Source organism: Euprymna scolopes, chromosome 35, assembly GCF_053919585.1.
Source record: "Euprymna scolopes isolate OS-2025 chromosome 35, ASM5391958v1, whole genome shotgun sequence".
NCBI classification, from domain to species: Eukaryota; Metazoa; Mollusca; class Cephalopoda; order Sepiida; family Sepiolidae; genus Euprymna; species Euprymna scolopes.
The window spans coordinates 12,815,234-12,835,997 of NC_136516.1; the positions used below are offsets into that span (position 1 = coordinate 12,815,234).

Sequence of the window (20,764 nt, forward strand, 5' to 3'; positions counted from 1 at the left end):
TATCTGTGCTTAAATCTAAACATAAGTTCCATGAACAAAGATTCTTTCCCAGAACTGCCTGACTGTGGAACTGTTCCACTAACCTGCTTCCCAGCTGACAACAACATGGTTGTCTTCAAGTTTAATATAAACAAATTCTTGTTGAACCGTCCCCTCAAATAAACTTCTACCCAATTTCCATTACTGTACATGCATTAAGCCTTATCCTCGAGTGGCCTCCGGACCTTGATAAATGGTGTCTCCCCTGTAAATACGGTCTGATCTTGTTTGTTTTTATTTATTTATTTATTTATTTATTTTGTTATCCTTCTGAGAAACTAACCACCCTCTTCACTAATCAAGCCTGGTAGTAAAAAAAAAAAAAAAAAAACTGATCTAGCTATTCGATAATCCGATTATTCCATCGCTAATAAAACGTATGAAGCAACAATCTATAAGCAGACTTTTATCAATCTAAATGCACTCTTAACGGGATTATAGACAATCTGGTTCGCAAGGGATCATAAAATGACGGAGGCTTAGTGACAGACGAACGCAGTTAAACACTATCCAATGGATTGATAGGTAATTACTGATTTCAGATGTCAATTGTACAAACTAGAAATCATCAGCTTCGGCATTATATTTTGCACAGGGTGACAGTTTCTACTGTACCCAAATTCAGCCACCAATGGAATCGGTAATAAAATTAATCCTTTTTGCAACCCAACCATAACTCACTTGTCCACCAAGTTTCAGTCATGAATATCCAACAGTCTTTGTTTTATCGACGGTTCATTATATGTGGAGGACACTTTGGTGAATGCATCATCAGTAAAGAGGTGTAATCTTGAATAAGCTTCATATTTATTAGACCTTAATGCCTCAGATTTATCTCTGTGAAGAGTCTATGACAATTTTAAATGCCTGTACAAAAAAAAAATCTGAAAACTTATTCAAGGCACCTCATATATGCATGAATGGTTGCTAAATCCTAGTTGGTTATAATTTCAAACCTTCCATGTTGAATAAACTTACCTCTTCTGGAAAATTTAGTGAGACGGACTGAAAACATCGGTACTCATGCAGTGAACGACCCATTTTAGTGTGATGCTGCCTCGGTATATTCCAACAGCTTATATAAACCACTGGAATATGCCGAGTACTGACCAAATTTTGAAACACTAAAAAAAAAACAAAGGAAGCCGTTTATCGTATAGTAATTTCAATGAAGAAAACTGGAAATACAATAAATAAAAATAATCACATCAACCTTAGTTTAATTTCTTAATTAAAAATTTAAATACTCGATCATTTTCCGTAACTTTCTGGTACCTATGCTGAAAACAACTCGTTTTTTACCGTGAATGATGCACCGACATCTTGCAGCAACTTACATAAGTCGCTGGAATATGCTGAGCGCTGATCAAATTTTAAAACGCTACAAAAAATAAAAATTTCAATGAAGAAATATAGTAATACAAAAAAAAAATCAAACTACAGTAAGTTTCATGAATAAATATTTATTTATTTATTTATTTGTAAAACAGGTCACCCAATTCATTTATTTTTAGGACATAAACTGACTTTCTCTGGTGATCAACAGACGACATTGATACACAGAATCGGGCTGGGTTGGACGGCTTTCCAAAAACACAGCACACAGCACCATCCTAAAATCAAAAAGGGCGCCGATAACTGTTAATTATTTAATGTATTTATGTCCTCCTAGTAGTTTCATATAGCCTTGATTGTATCACATGGGCTAAAAAAAAAATTAGCCAATTGCATTAAGGTGTTTCAAAATCAGGCAATGCGTTTCGGAACATCGCCTGATCGAATATATATATATATATATATATATATATATATATATATATATATATATATATATATATATATATATATATACTCTCCGTCAACACCCCTTCTATTTGATAAGCTCAAAAGTAAAACTCTTAGACTTTTCAATTAAACAATCAACCACTGGCCTGTCAAAGTTATGCTTTGATGGTATGCTAGAAGGCAAAAGAAGCAGAGGGAAGCCAAGGAGAAGGTGGAGAGAAAATGTTTTTGGTTGTGACATCTCTCAACAGTTGGGCGTCCATCAACCAACTTGCCCTAGATCGGAAGGAATAGCAAAAATAAGTCACGTAGGTTAGCAATCCGCACTAAGCGGAAGATGCGACTCATGATGAATGCGTCGCAACAAATGTAACCATTTGTTTTTCATTTTTTTTTTTTTTTGTAAGAACTGTTACTGTTTAAAGCAGCATCATATTTTTTTAGAGGGGGGGGGTAATTTTTACGACGTGTTCCAACGTATTATCAACACCTCTACCTCCCCACGTTAAGAGCGGATTTCGGAATAAACATCCGCCAACATCGAAAGCCGTTCTTAACATTGGGGAGGTTGGGAAGGGGCTATTTATTCCAAAAGCCGTTCTTAACATGGGGTGGGTGGGATGTTTATAAAACGCTGGGGCACGTCGTAAAAATTAACCTTTTTTGTTTTGTTTTTTTTATTTTATATATTTTTGTTTTGTTTTGTTTTATTTTGAAGGTGTTATAAAAAAAATTCAGGACGGAATTTTTTTCCTGTTTAGGTTAAGAAATAGGCTTCTTTTTTTCTTTTTTTTTAAAAAGATAAAGAAGAAAAAAGATTTTTGATTATCTATCGAGGATTCATAAGGAAGTACTTTTCAAATGAACAAACTTTTTTTTTCTGACGACTGTATCAGTAAACCCGCTAGATTCATCATGACAGCTTATTAAAATGATTTATTTTTAATGATTTTAATTTTTGCACGATTAAAACTAATTTTTTCTTCCAATTTATAAACTGTCGTCTGCTGCGTTTGCTGTGCGTTTCGTCATATTCCGGCGGTTTAGATAAGTTGCTGGAACATGCCGAGGCAACATTCACGGAAAAACAGGTCGTTCACTTCATACGTAACTTAGCTGCGCGAATAGACAGGCAGAATACATGAACTTGATGAATTATTAATAAGATTAAACGGGAGACGAACAAACATGAAACCATCCCATGGCATTTTATCTATTCACAATATTACCGCAACAATACATAAATATATTGTTTGCAATTGAATAGAGACTATATGCCATTCGTTGCAGTAATGGACTCTTTATTGAAGTAAACAAAAACTGTTATTTATTTATTTATTTATTTATTTATTTTTATTATTATTATTATTATTATTATTATTATTATTATTATTATTGCTGCTGCTGCTGCTGCTGCTGCTGCTGCTGCTGCTGCAAGTCAGTTGATATTTGATCCGTGCGGAATCCAACTGAGATTACTTAAGCCTATCTTTTATTAATTTACCTCTAGGAAACAAACACACAAATAAACGACATATAAAAAAATGTCCCATGATAATAGAACATAATCTGCTGAACAAACTCCATCTATTATTAAATCTATGCAAAGCTAAACAAGACAAATAAACTTGCAGCTTATGTAGCGACTATTAGTAATGTACTTGGATGCTACGGTATCAGGTGTAATGGCTCCCAATAAAGAGTGTGGAGTCATCCCTTACTAAAGGGAGATAACTAATAACAGACTATTATATTTCTGACGTTTTGAAATGAAGATCGATACTGGATTATTCGGACTAGTGTTCTCATCTTGAGTGTTATTCGCATAACGTCTCAGTCGATGTAACCTACCTTCTTCAGGTGTAGTATCTCGTCAGCTTAAGATCATGCTACCTCGATGAAGTATATAAAGGGTTCCGTCTGAAATTCGTCTGTGTGGATTCCCGAGACAGACAGAAAGATTTCCGCATTTGACTACCAACATCTACGTTATATATATATATATATATATATATATATATATATATATATATATATATATATATATATATATATATATATATACTGTGTGTTCAAAATCAAGACTTCAAGACAAGGTGTTGATAGCAACAAAAAATGTATTTCATTTTACGTTACAATTGTTTCAATGTCTAGTTCGACAATTTCAAGCATTATATCGTTTGAAAATTTTCAAAAACCAGCATTTCTTCAGACTTTATGAATAAACACACTTTAAGCAATGTAGCATTTTTTTAATAGAAAGGAAAAAAGGCGGGAGGGGTCCTTAATGGGAAAAGCATGCGAGAAACATTTACCTTGTTGTGGTTACAGAAAAGCTCATTTATATATATATATATATATATATATATATATATATATATATATATATATATATATATATATATATAAATGTTTAGAGGTACAAAATTTATAGATACATTTAAATAAAAGGGGCGGAAATCTCTCAAAAGCTCTTTCGACTATCATCTCGTCAGGAGAGAATCGATAGTATAAAATTAAATAACATAATGCCGAAATAAAGAGCAAAAGGGGGGAACGAGTAAACGAGTACTAAAAGTGCCAGAAAGACGATTAAAAGTAAATTTAATTGGTGAAAAGCGTTTAAAATGGCACCGCGAGGGAAGGACAAAAAAAAAAAAAAAAAAAAAGGGTTATCAAATTTCCCCGAAGAGATTCAACGCCTTCACCGTATCCTTCTGCCGGCATAAAGATGGTTTACGAAAGGCAATAGAGACAGATTCCAAAATTCTTAAATGATTTTTAGAGTCCGCTCTATGCAGTACCTCAAACCACTCTATTTTATACTGATTGGCACAACATGAATTATCAACCAAATGTTGGCCAATAGCAGAGTCCAAAGTTGTAGAGCAAGGGAGATTCATAGATCCTGCTCTACTCTCTCTAATTTTAGAAGGAACGTGTTGGTTTATACGAGTCCTCAAATGCAAGGAGGTCCGCCCCACGTAACCAGCGTCACACTGGCATGAAAAACTGTATACAATGTTACTATTGAGGACGTAAGGCAAACTATCCTTGCAAAAAGGAGGACACGCAGGTCTAACAGTATACACTAACCGCAAGGAAACAGCATAAAAGCAATTAGTAATGCTTTTAACAATCTGTTTGGTTATTTTCGTGGCATTATCCCCTATCCACGGTAATTTTAAGTAAACAGGGCATTTTAAAGGCCCGAATGGTTTAAGGGATTTGAAGTCAGCAACCTTTTTGTTTATACAATCATCAATAAGGTCTAAAGGATAACCATTATTGATGAAAATATCCCTGATCTTGTCCAGTTCAGAGTCCAATTTAATAGGTGAGCAAATCATAAGGGCTCTATGTACCAAAGTACTTATTAAGCCGATTTTTCGCGATTTTGGTACAAAAGAAGACCAGTTCACGTACAAACCAGTAAAAGTCGGCTTTCTGTAAATTGTAGTGAGAAACCCACCTCTCGAACGTTCAACAAGAACATCCAAAAAGGGAAGAGTGTTATCTTTCTCACTTTCCATCGTGAACTGTAGAGCCCCATGAAGAGAATTTAACCTATTAAAAAATGCCGACGCTTCATTTTCCGATGAAAACATAGCAAAAGTATCGTCGACATATCTCACATATGTTGTGCGTTTAATTCCCGAACTAAAAAGAACGGATTCATAGTACCCGACGAAGATATCCGCTAGGGTAGGGGCAAGTAGACTCCCCATTGAAACCCCGTCGACCTGACTATACATAACATCAGCGAAGCTGAACTCCACTGTTTTCGTACACATTGTAATTAATTCAATAAATATCTCTTTCGAAAACCGAGGAGGTGTCAGGCGACCACCATACAGCGCGTCGGTACAAATACGGATAGTCTCATCCAATGGCACATTGGTAAAAAGACTAGAGACATCAAAAGAGCACATAAAGGATGTCTCAGAACCCGATTTTAACCCACGTAAATACTCAACGAACCGAAAGAAGTCAGGTATACAGTGCGTAGTGAATAATTCACGCACCGGTTGCAAAATTTCTAACAGCCACTGAGCCAACGCATGTTGGGCAGAACCTACCATAGACAGGATAGGTCTCAGTGGAACACCTTGCTTGTGTATTTTGGGTAGACTATAAAGTCTGGGACGTAATGACCCAGAAGGTCTAATTCTATCATAGACGTCTTTAGAAAATATATATATATATATATATATATATATATATATATATATATATATATATATATATATATATATATAAACGTTATGTTCTAGTAAAGGAAGAAAATGAAAGATATATCTATATTCCTATAATTTTTTTTTTGTTTTTTGAGTATTCATATTCATATTAAAACCCTTTTTATTATATTTATTTGAAAGGACAATACAACTTTGTTATATATGAATCATGAAATTGCATTCATCTACAAAAGATCTAGTTAATTTTCATATTTATATTATTTAATTGGAATTCATTGAGATGAATATCATTTATTTATTTATTTTATTAGTTGTTGTTTCATGGCGTTTCGGCCAACTATTTTTCTGGCCTTCGTCAGGTGGTAACCCCGAAGGGCCCGTGGTGCAGTGGATGGAGACGTTGAATCTCTATGGTTCCAGGTATGCATTGTCTGAAGATGGCGATTTCAATCCTACCCAAAGCCGGCCAGAAGTTTACTTAGCCAAAAACGTGGAGAGACGACAACAACTATGGAAGGCAGTAATTGTTGAGAATGCAATTAGGAGATTCGGAGTTTCTATCCCATTGTGGTTACCACCTGATGAAGGCCAGAGGAATAGTTGGCCGAAACGTCATGAAACAATAACTAAAAAGATGAGGATAATAGTCCGCAATAAAATAAATAAATAATTTGCATATTCTTTTAAACATTCATTTTAATTAATTCCTTATTAGTTTTTTTTCAGTTTTCTTATGGGATGATCATTTTAGTTAACTATTATGTGTAATTATATGCATGCAGATATTGTACATGCTTTATACTTGTGTACTATTTGCGTAAAAAGGTTATAGTAAACACAAATCTCTTTCTATATATATATTCATGTATGCGTATATATATTTGTTTAAAAAAATTTGCCTACCAAACTTTTCCTAGAGTTTTTGATCTACAGCCATGAAAATTAATATATAGGGTATTCGAACTCATACGAAACTTTATATTTGTGTTTGAGCCGGGGAAAGTCGGTGCAAAAGTGTGAAAATGAAAAAAAAAATAGTCCTTTTTGTGTTCTTCTCGCAATTGTATATATTGGATCCATAATCGCGAGCGCTTTCGACAGAAGTATTTCTATCATCCTCAGGCATATTGTAGAAATAAATGTAGAAATTGTCTTTTTAATTTACTTATATATACATTTTTCCTAGTCACGTGGTAGCTTGTTACAAGTTAGATGGGCGGGCTTTTTTTTTACATATATTAAACACATTTATATATACAAACACATATATACATATTCAAAAATTTATCCCAAACATTTCAAAACGTTCCGGCTGCACTCATAATTAATATTATTTATTTGAGGCTTTTTTGTTTTAATTTACAATGCTTCGAGTATTCTTAGCCTATTTACATTTCTCTCACTCTGCAATACTCTTGTATTTTCTACCATAATTCTTCGAAATTCCGAATGGTGGCAGCCATGTCCCTTCAAATGTTGTGATATGGAGCTAGAGTCAAAGAGGTGGAGAGTCAATCTTCGCTACAATGTGTTAGTTGTTGAACCAATGTAGCCACAAATATTGGAGATACACTCTCCTATTGGGCAGCTAAATTTGTAAACTACATTGGTCCTTTCCAACAGGTAATTTGTTTGCGAAATGTTGTTTTTCATTACAAGGCTTGTTGTCTGTATTTTTTATAATATATAATAAATTTTATTTTTTCATTATTATTGAGAGCCACGTATCTACGGATTATATTTTTAAGAATACTTTCATCGATTTTTGAGTTCTTGTGTAACTGGTTACGGTAACATATATTAACAGGTTGATAATTTTCTTGAATATTACTAATTTGATTCAAATTACTAATGGCTAGTTTTATTTCTTTATCTGCAAGAGAGTTAGGGAATTGATTATTTACTAATACTTGTTTTATATTTTTTAATTCATTAAAGAATTTTTTTGTTTGAGGAAATCACCTTTGCACGATGTATAATATTTCTTATTATATTCGTTTTATATCGGAATGGACATTCACTTTTAAAATTTAGAATACAGGAATTAACGGATGTAGGTTTTTTAAAAACGGAGGTGATAAATTCATCGCTACTAGAGTCAATGAGAACGGCTAAAAACGAGATTTTATTATTAGTACTTAATTCATATGTAAAGTTAAGAACTGAATTATACTGAAAGATACCCCTTAAATATTCTATTTCCTCTGTGTTATTGACAAGAATTAGTATATCGTCTACATATCGAACGTAAATAGAAGGTTTCTCTATTAAATACCTTGTTTTCTAGATCAGCCATATAAAAATTACTAAATGTTAGTCCCAATACGGAACCCATAGCTACGCCATCCACCTGTGTGTATATATTTCCCAGATGATAAAAAAATGGGACTTTGGTTGTACACATTACTAATAATTTTTTTAGGATTACTGAACTCATTTTAAGTGGAGGAAGGATCGGATTGTTATATATGTTCTCTATGAAAATTTCAATGGTTTCATTCACTGGTATATTTGTAAATAGGTTTTCAACATCTAGAGAGGTGGTAATTTTATTGTCGATTTTAGTTACTTGTAGAATCTGCATAAGTTCTTCCGTAGATTTTACACTGTATTTACAAGGTAAATACGGTGTGATGAGTTCGTTGATTTTTTTAATTAAGTTATATATTGGTGTTGTCACCTGTGAAATTATGGGACAAAGTGTGAAATTAGTTTTATGTGTTTTTATGTTGCCATATAAATATCCAGGTTTATAATCTTCAATTATTAGGGGGAGTTTTAAATTATCTATTACAGCATATGCAATTTCGAGAAGAACACAAAAAGGACTATTCGGAGATTGGAGAAGATAAAAAGGAAAATTGTAAAACAGAATAATTCCGTGCTATTCAATAATATTTGTCTAAATGAGAAAATGCTGCCTAAATATACACAATATATATATATATATATATATATATATATATATATATATATATATATATATATATATGATAAAAATCTTGATATTAAAAAAATCTTGATATTAAAAATTTTATCAAATTTTCAAAAAAAAAAAAAAACCTTGTAAACCTGCAATGAAGGTATACAAAATTTTTATTATTTGACAAGGAATACAAATAAAATACAAAAGAAATCTTGATTCCATGCAGTTTTGAAGAATGCAATTATTCTCATTAGGGGGAATATACTACAGTTTTGCTTTCTGTTTCGATTCTAGCTGATGGCACCCAAATACTTTTTTTTTTACTTTTGAAATCACGGCTCTATAATAATATATACGAAATCGAGACGAATTAAAATAGCATATTTAAGCGTATTTTACGACCGGGAAAAACTGGGCCTCCACCCCGCTAGTAAAAACTACCTATTATTACTTCTGTGGTATTGATAAAAAGAGAAAATCAAATGTTATATAAATCTGTTAAAACTGTTAGATACTTTAAATTTTCAAATAATAATAAACATCCGTAAGCGTTGTTATGCTTTTTTGTCATCTATTTCGTTCACAATATTAGCAGGTTCTTTGTCGGTATTTACAACACCTAAATATTAGATATGTGGGGATTGATGAGAGTTGGCTGCGAACCGGATGTTGACACATCTACGGTCAGAGACTAAATAAAAAAACGTCTTGTACGCACCGGCTCGATGCAGGGCTTCCGGTTGAAAAAGAGAAAAATGATAATAAAAAAAGAATGATGGGAAGCTTTCGCGCCTTTTAAAAAAACCGTCGACTTCCATTGTCGCGGGAAGCTTCCGGAAAAATATAAAAGACCCAAGATTTTATGAACCAGAGAGGGAGAATTCAGCAGGGGGATTCGATAGAAGAGTTCGTTTCGCTACGTCAGTGAACGTACGGACGGACGGACGGACAGACGGATTCTGTCACCAAACCTTAAGAGATGTAAAGAAGTAAGACGACACTAGTGGACTAAAACCGACTCTGCTCCCACGTTACGGACCGAGCACCTTCATTTATTCACCGTTACCTGATTCATACCTAAACCGATAAGTGCAAACCAAATGAACATTTTTTTTATTTCTCTCCTCCCTGACTTTTCTCTCACATTCCCACATTCACCTCCACCACTCAAACAACCACTTTCCACTTACAGTTCATCAACAAATAAAACTGCTTTTCTCACTTTTAAAATTGAATGTCTGTCTTATTTATTTTATGGAGTCAGATAATTACATGTTAAAATAGAAACCTGATAAACCAAGCGCCATAGTTTAAAAGATCACCAACCTAAACAAACACCCAAATGTTAACACTGGCTATATCTAACAGAAATATGTACTGTAGGGAAACGTGCGACTTATCTAACTAGCACGTGTGCATAATTCAACGGGTCGGTCGTGGAATGAAGTGAATGAAGAAGAAAGAAACAAAAATGGCTGCCTTATCTCTTTATATGCCTGCAATGTAACCACCCGATATGCAAATGAGATGCTCCTGGCTGGAGATAAAAGAGGGTTGATTTTTTTTTTTATAGGAACGTTCATTTTTTAAGTTGGATTTTTTTTTCTTTTTTTACAAGGTGGTCACCACTTATCAAGGCCCGGAAGCCACTCAGGGATAAGGGTTATTGTAAGTACAGTACGTTAGTGTGGATATTTAAAGTGTCTACTTAAGGGGGCGGTTCATCAGGAATTTGTTTACGTTGGACTTGAAGACATCCAAGTTGTAGTCAGGAGGGAAGCAGGTAGACGGAACAGAGTTCCACAGGCGTGCGGTTCTAAGAAAGAAGCTTTGTTCATGGAATCTATATTTTGATTTAGGCATAGATAAAGAGTGGGGAAAGTTTTTGACAGTGGATTCAGCTAGACGTGTGTTTTTTGTAAAAGATTGGCGAGGGGGGACCAGAGATTGGAGTTCAGACGAGCACCTGCCATGAAAATAACGATAAAACAAAGTTAGGCTTGCAACGTCTCTTCTGTGAGAGAGAGGTTGCAGGGAAGAGAAAAGGGCATCCCCCACTAAGCCACGAAGTCTATTCTGTACTCTGTCAAGGCAGGATAGGCTGTTTTTAGCAGCTCCTGCCCAGATATGGCAGCAGTATTCCATCCTTGGACGTACTTGGGTTTTATATATATATATTCGAAGAAATAAGTTTAATTAAACTTCTTCAGAAGTTCGTTTAGAGTTGAGAGAAGGTGCGTTACGTATACAGAAGTTTGGAAGTTTGGACAACAGTGTCAACCTTACCCAGGAAATTATTGGTGTAACGGGCGGAAGAAATAACACTCAAGTTATTGAATTATATGTACATTGGCAGTAATGGTGTACAGAGGTCTAGTTATGTCAGCTCCTTGATTGTATGCCCCAAAGACTGAAGTATAAGTCCTAGTATGAGAGTAGTTCCAAAAGTAAAGCCACCTATTTTTTAAACTCGAAAGGTTGAAGAACTACAGAGATGGGAGGTGTACTATTAAAACGAGTGATCTATGGTCAGATAATTACGTTAAAAATATAAACCTGATAAACCAAGAGATATGATCTAATATTTAGGTGTTGTAAATTAATGTTTTGTTTGAACTAATTAAAAAGAAAACACGGTTGTACAAAATCCTCTTGTAAGAAAGCCTTTTACTCCAATAGTTTCTTCCCCAGAACTGCAAGTCTTTGGAACTCCCTTTCGGGATTCTGCTTTCCCAACTGTACTGATATGCAGAAGTTCAAGTGTAATGTGAACAAACATCTTGCTGCTCATCTCCCTTCATAATGCCCCCGCAAATTATGTCCCCGGTAGTAGGCCCCTACTTCAAAGTGGCAGTGTGCCTTGTTTGGGGTGAAAAAAAAAAAAATAAATAAATAATTAAAAATAAAACACGGTTGTACAAAATCCTCTTTGATTTATTATTTTTTGTAATTCACTCTTAATTATGGAAACATTTCTAAAAAAAAAAAGAAAAAAGAAAGGTGATAATGGCGATAATAATTTTAAAACTTTATTAAAAAAAAAAAGAAAAACGTTTACCGTTTGAATAGAGATGATTACTTAAATTTTGGATTTCACTTGATTGAAGATTCAAACATTACTTCTCCATTGTGTGATATGTTCCTCGATGCATCCGTTCACTCTTAAAAGACAAAGGATACCCCCTGTAGGGGCAGCTGCACGTGTAATTTTGAGGCAAGGGTTTTGCAATCTCCAACTACACCTCTCCTTATTCGACACTGTTTGAGTCCAGTGGCAAGAAGTACAGAATGACTGGAAACGATAAGCGGGGAGTACATACAGCACTTGAAAATCTCAAATGGTCATCCATTTAGTAGTGACCAGGTTCAACGTTACTTAACTTCGGTGATCCAGCGAGAATCGGTGTGTCAACGCGATTATGCCGTGTTATGTTCAGTCAAATGTTATCTAATTAAGCAATGTCTTCAATTAGATGAAAAGACACTTTGCTACGCATCCTCCTAACCTTCAAGGTAAACTTTATATTTTATTGCATAAAAACTTTGAGTAGAAAATATTGATTTTTTTTGTGATAGGTGTGCCGTGAGAATTTGAAGAGTTCAATAGTGTGACATCATGTAAAAATAATTGGGAACGAGTGACATAGAAAATCTAGCCAACTTCCAATCGCACAATCACTAAATCCATAACAAGGCATTCGGGTCAAGATCAAAGTGTAGTATCTGTTCCGGCAGATACTGCAAGCTATGACTAGCAAAGACCAGATGTGGGGGCAACCCCACATGCCTGACCTTTAACCAGCTCCCATTTCCCACCTCTCGGGAGCTGGTCCCCCCTTTCCCTTCCCCCTCCCTTCACTCCTCACATTAAAAATTGGCCTTGTGCCTAATTTGCTCGGTGGGGGAGCAAATAAATACCATCTGTTCTTCATATGCTACACTTCAATTTCTTGTTCTGTTAGTGGAGGAGAAATCCTTCATGACTAAGACAATTTTTATTCTTGTTCATTTTCTCCACATTAAAAAACGACCCTGGTGTCTAACTCTGTCCGGTGGGGAGGCATTGTAAATAGGAACTTCCAATCGCACGAAAAAAAATTGTTTACTTACCTCCCCACGAGGGCAGCATTAGACACAATGTCGGTTCTTAATATGGAGGGAAACCAGCTCCCCAAAAAGGAGCACTCTCGTTAGTAACAAAAATAAAAAAATGTATCAGTCATGGATTCCTTCAACATTAATCGAGACCAAAAAAGTGTAGTACAATATCAGAACAGATACTACACTTTGAGATATTAAATCCTTTATTCAGGCAAAAAATTGACATGAACAAAAAACTTAGGCACAAGGCCAACTCCAAAAGGGAGGGGGATCGTTGGTCATTCTTGTCACTCCAGAACTAAAACAAAAGTTTCTCTAAGCTAATATCTTCTTCCACCATAATACCGCATTCACCCTTTCATACAGGGGGCATCCTGCTTAGAAGCTAATTGTTTAAAACATTTTTTATTGGCATGTAAAAATAAATCATAGCCGAAAGGCCAAAAAAGAAAAAAGGTCACACAAAAAGGTTAACTGCTAGGTGTCTCTAGCGACTTCCTGTCTGGCGCAATATCCTGGCGGTTCTAATTCCAAACTTTTCACTTCTAATGGAAGTTTCGATTACTCTGCTTATTCTAACCTTTTGTAAAAAATACCGTTTTTAATATAATTTTTACACATCTGTCTCTAAATATCTCTACATGAATATCTCTCAGTATTGTCTTATTCTGGGGGTCCTGGATATGACCTTAAACTATATCCGATGGTGAGGCCCCAGCTTGCGGGCTTTGGGGAGTGTGGAGCCACCCTTTAACTGCCATTGCTCCCAGGTCCACTATGACCCGGAGTGGTAGTACCTGTTAGGGTCCCAACTATGGGTTAAATAGAAACCAACTTGAAAAAAAAAAACATATATATTCTATTAAAAAACTTTTCTTCAAACTCACTGGATTCAGCATTAAATAACCTAAAAAGGGTTGATATGCCGTAAAACAAAACCAAGCAACCAACCAACCTTATTCTGGGACAGGTACTGACTATAATATAAGCTATAAAATATCTAATTTTGGCAATGTACAGACAAAGCGGCCTATTAAGAAAATAGACAATTTCTTTGAGTTTTATTTAAAAACTGAAACTAAAAGAAGTCTTCACTCCACATATAAATCATAAAGATAATTGTTTGTAAGGAAAGTTTGTTTTGTTAAAAAAAAAAAAAGAAGTTTTTCTTATGAACGATAAAATCCATCTTTTGAACATTTCCATCTCCAACCATCAATTGAGTGAAAATAACGGGCCAATGCGCATGATAAATTACACATTTCACATCCCCAAGAATTTATTATTAACCAAGACTTAGCCATCCGATTAAAGAAGGAAGACCGATTTTGACCAAAGTTAACACTTTTATACAACCTAACATCATAAGTGCATTTGATAAGTTTTATCACCGCACACGCAGAAAGGCCCAGCCTATAAAATCAACTGTAGATTCTTTTTATAAGAACGTTCTAAATGAATGTTTCTTTTTAGAGCACAATTGAATCATAATACTTGACGTTTATATGTTTGCCTTTAATTCAAGTAATTATGTAAAAATAATTTCGTAAAATCAACATTTGGTTCTTTGATAAGACTTGGGTACATTCGAAATAAATGTTTCTGTTTAGAGCACAATTAAACCATGGTAGTTTTGCATTTTAAATTTAAAGTGAAGCGATTATTTACATATAATTTTACAGAATCAACAGAAGATTCTCTACAGTGCAATGTAGACCACAGTGTATGGTGAACTAAGTCACTGCGTTGAGGCATATGAAGCTTCCTCTTAGTACATTGCAGGCAATCAACTAATTTGATTGAATAATGAGCGATTTCACAAATTTCGATGACAATAAAAGTATGGGAAGGTGGAACATTTGTTGATCCTCATTCAATCCTGGACAACGTCGGGTCTCCCTGCTAGTAGAACATAATCTCGAAATTCTATCATCGATTTTCTAAACATCCTGTGTAGTTACCACTTTTATTACTGGGTAATGTCAGATACCCTTGCTAGCGAAATCTCTTTTATATAAACAACACTCTGTGTGTGTGTGTGTGTGTGTGTGTGTGTGTGTGTGTGTGTGTGTGTGTGTGTGTGTGTGTGTGTGTGTTCCCTATGGACTTCAAAACAGGTGGGCTGATCTTTTTTTTTAATTTCACCCAAGTGTACTTTATGTGTCTGGGAGTTTTCTTAGAAAAGTATTAAAAATCTATAATCAAAAAATCCGATTAAAGAAGCAGCAGCAGTCAGATTTTGACCAAAGTAAACACTCTTATACAGCCTAACAAAACAAATGCATTTGAGAATATTATGTTATTATTGGAATCCTTTGAGATGAATAATTTGTATATTTATTCGCGAACTGTTATCCTCATCTGCATAGTTGTTGTTTCACAACGTTTCGGCCAAATATTCCTCTGGCCTTCGTCAGAGTATTAGTTGGCCAAAAAAAAAAAAAAGGTGGAAGGCAGTAATTACTGAGGATACAGTTAAGAAACTCAGCATTCCTATCCCGTCACGGTTAACTACCTGACGAAGGCCAGAGGAAAATTGGCTGAAACGTGGTGAAATAACAACTATGAAGATAAGGATAACAGTCCGCAAATAAATAAATAAATATGCATTTGAGAAGTTTATCACTGCACAAGCAGAAGGGCCTGGCGTATAAAATCAACAGTAGGTTCTTTGATAAGGTACGGGAGCATTCAAAATGAATATTGGTGTTTAGCGCAGCAAAGAATTAATCCAGTCATAATCAGCAGAAGCATAGTGATTTTCTAGTTTTGAAACGGAAGAATTCAACAAGATTCAGTATATTTTTACAAAACTGTTCTGGCATCTGATTAGTCCATTCTTATCACACATGGTTATAAATAGAATCACCCAAATCTATAGGGGCATACCCTTCTAATAATTTTTTTTTATCCCATTAGGCGACAGATTGCTTAATTTGCTAGAGGTTCAGGTTCCCTTTTGAAATTTTTGTAAGAGGTAATAAAGCGTTCAGGTTTGCATCATTCTTTTGATTGGAAAATTGACGTATTAGCCACAGTTTAGTAATGGAGTCTTTTTATTAACATTGTGAATAGCATTTTATTTTGTATATAAAATTTTTATGTGCCTGACCCCGCCCCCCGTTGCATAATTTCAAATATGGGTTTTAAGTAAGATCTCATGGTAAGTTGTTTTTATGGTGATTGATGAAGGATGTATACGCTGATGGATGTAGAGTGTGAATGCGGTATTATGGTGAAAGTAGGGTGAAAGTAGGGTGAAAGCAAGGTTAGCAATGTTTCAGCCGATGCAATCTCTAACCTTCTTCAGGTGTATCCTGTTAAACTGGAGAATTTTTGTCTTAAACTCGGGAATCTCCACGGAATTTCAAAAGGAATCCTTTATTTAATCCATGGTGGCAACATATTCTTTTCCCGTCAGTCATGACTGGCTAGAAGTCCTAAGTAGTTCACAATTGTATTTTGAGTTTGTCATGATCATCCTCTCCACACACACCCCCCCCATTTTCGGCCTTGTGCCAAATTTTTCTTTAAAAACTTGTATTTTTTTTTATGAAAATAAATATTTACCCTTCTAACATGCGAAAAAACATTGCAACGATCCTTAATAGAGATAATAAGAAACTTGTTATTTTCTTTGTTATTAACCAATTTTTTTTTTTGTTTTCTTTTTCTAGGTACATATCAGGGACAATGGCTAAGAGGTACCCGACATGGCTACGGTGTGAGACAGAGCGTACCCTACGGTCTCGCCTCGCACTACCGTCCCAAGGCCTTACGAGCTTCCTTAACGTCTTTGAGAAGCGAGAACGAGGATGAGCAAGTGGTCAAAAATCGGGACCGTAAACTCGATGAAAGCCGTGGCGGATTCGTTCTGAAGGCTCGAAGCGATGAGACTCCCACTCAGCCCCGACGTTCCATCTTTGACAAACAGGGGAAGCACAGCTTGCGCAAGACCCTCATGTCTGGACTGAAGCTGAAAAAACAGAAGAGCACTGGCGACATAAACGATTCGCCGAAACGTCAAAGTGGATCCGTTCGCAGCACCATCAGCAACATTAGCCATGTAAGCGCCGATTCCACACAGTCTGGAATGACCAACGCGTCCGTGTACACAGATAGCAACTTAAGTTTTGTCAGTCAGGATGATATAACCGATATCAACGTCACCGAGAGTTACATGGGAGAATGGAAGAATGACAAAAGATCGGGTTTTGGCATAAGTGAACGATCCGATGGCCTCAAGTACGAAGGGGAGTGGTACAATAACAAAAAATACGGATACGGTGTCACGACATTTAAGGACGGCACCAGAGAAGAAGGAAAATATAAAAATAATCTTTTGATTTCTTCGGGAAAGAAAAATAAACTTTTTTTGATACGGACCTCTAAACTACGTGAACGGGTGGATAATGCTGTCGTATCTGCACAAAGGGCGGCCCAGATAGCATTACAAAAAGCTGATATAGCTATTACAAGGTAAGGAAAGATTTGAAAAAAAAAAAAAAGAAAAAAGAAAAGAAAGGAACGATGGTCATATTTATTGTTTTTATGCCCCCCCCCTTTTTTTTTTTAAACTATTTTGATATTTTCACAATGTTTCAACCGATGCAATCTCTGATCTTCTTCAGGTGTATCTTGTTGAACTCTGGAATTTTTCTGTCAAACTCGGAAATCTCCACAGAATTTCGAATGGAATCCTTTATTTAATCCATGGTGGTGACATACTCTCTTTCCGTCAGTCATTCCTAAGTAATTCGCTATTGGATTTTGAGTGTCACCCGTACTGAGGATTGAACCTTCAACTTCCAAACCAAGTACTTTATCCATTACCCCATTGGTTCTTGCGGGCAAGATACACCTGAAAGAACGTCAGAGCTTACATCGACTGAAATGTTGTGAAAATAACACCTTTGTGTGAATTGATCAGGTAGTTTGTTTTGATTTTATTTTTTTTGTTTATTTTTTTTTGTTGTTGTTTTGTTTTGTTTTGTTTTTTTTAACTAAGAAAATCAAATTTTATGACAATGCGAGAATGGAGTATCTTACTCAGCCATCTTGAATTCATCAGTGATTACCTTAACAACCTCTCCAGTAATAGAAATCAAATCAGCCTTGTAATGGCTACGCTTTATCATTAGTCGCTAAAAGTCTTAAAAATGATTTTCCATATAAAAAAAGTCACTTGATCAATTTACGTGATTTTTAGAATACGATCTTTTCAATCCACATCGGGTATGTACATCATAAACATTTTTCTATATTTTTGTTTTTTAATATAGGGGGAATTCTGGACAAGCCCCAATTTTTTTTTTTTTTTTTTACCAACAGTTGTCACTAATTTACACAGATAAAATATTAACATTTGGTATTTATTTATTTATTTATTTGGTTATAGTCAGCTAACGTACTTCCTAACTTCCGGCATAGCACTACCATGGCTAATCAGTTCCTTCCCTTTTTTTTTTTTTTTTTTTTTTGCGCCTATATCTCTCCAGTGCATGTACTCTTTGTTTACGTTTTCCGATGGTTCTTATTTTATTTTATAATCATTGAAAAGTTTTTTCGGTCTTATTTTAATCAAGAATTATTGAAATTGATTTAAAGAATTATTGAAAAGATTTTTAAGACTATATAAGGAATATTATGTACTAGCAGTTCAGCCCGGCATTGTTCGGGCCCTATGTACTGTTCATAACTTTATGTGCATATGTATATAATAAAAAGTGTGAATATGTACGGTAATGCCTTTCTATATAATAGGATTCCTTAACTACCATCAAGCTTTTTTAACTTTGACCCCAATTTTGACCCCTTAACATTTATTGTTTTCGGCTCAAATCAAATTAAAAAGTTTGACCCATGTCTAAGTAACCTACATCTAAAATTTCAAGTGTTTAGACCCAAAATTGGCGGAGGAGTTTGGTAAAGTCTGCAAAAGTCAACTCTTTCAATTTTGACCTCTTGACAACCAAATTTTCGCCCAATATATATTAAAAAGCTTGCTGCATGTCTGAATACCCTTTATGTCAAATTTAAAATGTTTAGACCAAAAATTGTCAGAGTAGTTTGCTAGAGACCGCAAAGGGCAAATCTTCGGAACTTTGACCCCTTGGCAGCCAAATTTTGGCCAAAAAACGATTAAAAAGTTTGCCCTATGTCTGACTACTCTTTATGTAAAATTTCAAATGTTTAGACTAAAAATTGGCTGAGTAATTTGATAGACCGCAGAGGTCAATTTTTTTTTTTTTTTTTTTACTTTGATCCCCAATTTTGACCCCTTAACATTTATTGGTTTGGGCTCGAATCAAATTAAAAAGTTTGACTTATGTCTAAGTAACCTACATTTACAATTTCAAGTGTTTAGACCCAAAATTGGCGGGGGAGTTTGGTAGAGTTTTCAAAGGTCAGATCGTTTAATTTTGACGCCTTAACAGCCAAATTTCTGGCTGAAAACAGATTAAAAAGGTTTCCCTAAATCTCAATACTCCTTCTATAAAGTCCCGAGTCTGTAGGCCGAAAATTGACAGAGTAGCTTGGTAGGGAAATGTACACACACAAACACCCCTTCCCACACACACACACACACACAATTTCACTTTTATAGATATATAGATTGGATACGTTTTTTTATGGGGTTTGAAATTTTATTTTGAATTCAATAATTTTATTATTTTATACTTTCATAAACATATATTTATTATATAAATTGAAATAAATACCTTTTATTTTTCATAAACATATATTTATTATATAAATTGAAATAAATACCTTTTATTTTTAAAATTACAAAAAATTATTTTTATAATTTCATAAACATATATTTATTATATAAATTTAAATAAATAACTTATTTTTAGAATTAAAAAAAATTATTTTTATAATTTCATAAACATAAATTGAAATAAATACCTTTTATTTTTTAAATTACAAAAAATTATTTTTATAATTTCATAAACATATATTTATTATATAAATTGAAATAAATACCTTTTATTTTTCATAAACATATATTTATTATATAAATTGAAATAAATACCTTTTATTTTTAAAATTACAAAAAATTATTTTTATAATTTCATAAACATATATTTATTATATAAATTGAAATAAATACCTTTTATTTTTAAAATTACAAAAAATTATTTTTATAATTTCATAAACATATATTATAAAATTTCAAATAAAATAAAACATTTTTTTTTTTAATTTTGTTATAAAAGCGCAAATAAGCGCCAATTGTTATTTTTATCTTTTATAATTTGGGTGATTTTTATTGCATTTTTTATTGTTCAATGTCCTTTTCTCATATTTTATTTCAATAAATCGCTTCACAATAGAAATACAATAAACGTGAACGAACTGATTTGCCTTGTCACAGCTTCCGGTAGCGCTACGCCGGAAGTTAGAAAGTACGTTAGTTATAATTTTTTGTTGTTTTTTTTTTTTTTTTTTTTTTTTTTACTAAGATAAGCCTTTTTCTTTTCAGATTTGAATTTAATTTTATTACGAACGCCTTTTCAAAATTTAAAATTTATTTTGTTATCTATGATTAATACATTTTAACAACCATGATTTAATTCTGTCGCAATAATAATTCATTTATTTATTTATTTATTTGCGGACTATTATCCTCATCTTCTAATTTCGGCCAATTATTCTTCTGGCCTTCATCAGGTGGTAAACCGCGACGAGATAGAAATGTTGAGTCTCT

At 34.0% G+C, this 20,764-nt stretch overlaps 1 protein-coding gene across 2 annotated transcripts in view; it reads left to right on the plus strand.

The window, feature by feature from the left end:
• LOC145259686 (junctophilin-1-like) overlaps positions 1-20,764 on the plus strand; it is a 629,234-nt gene that overhangs the window by 563,564 nt on the left and 44,906 nt on the right. For both annotated transcript variants that reach the window (XM_080117355.1, XM_080117354.1), the window contains one exon: positions 16,728-17,529. In XM_080117355.1, coding sequence (XP_079973481.1) covers positions 16,728-17,529 — 802 coding nt within the window. The remainder of the gene's footprint in view (positions 1-16,727; positions 17,530-20,764) is intronic.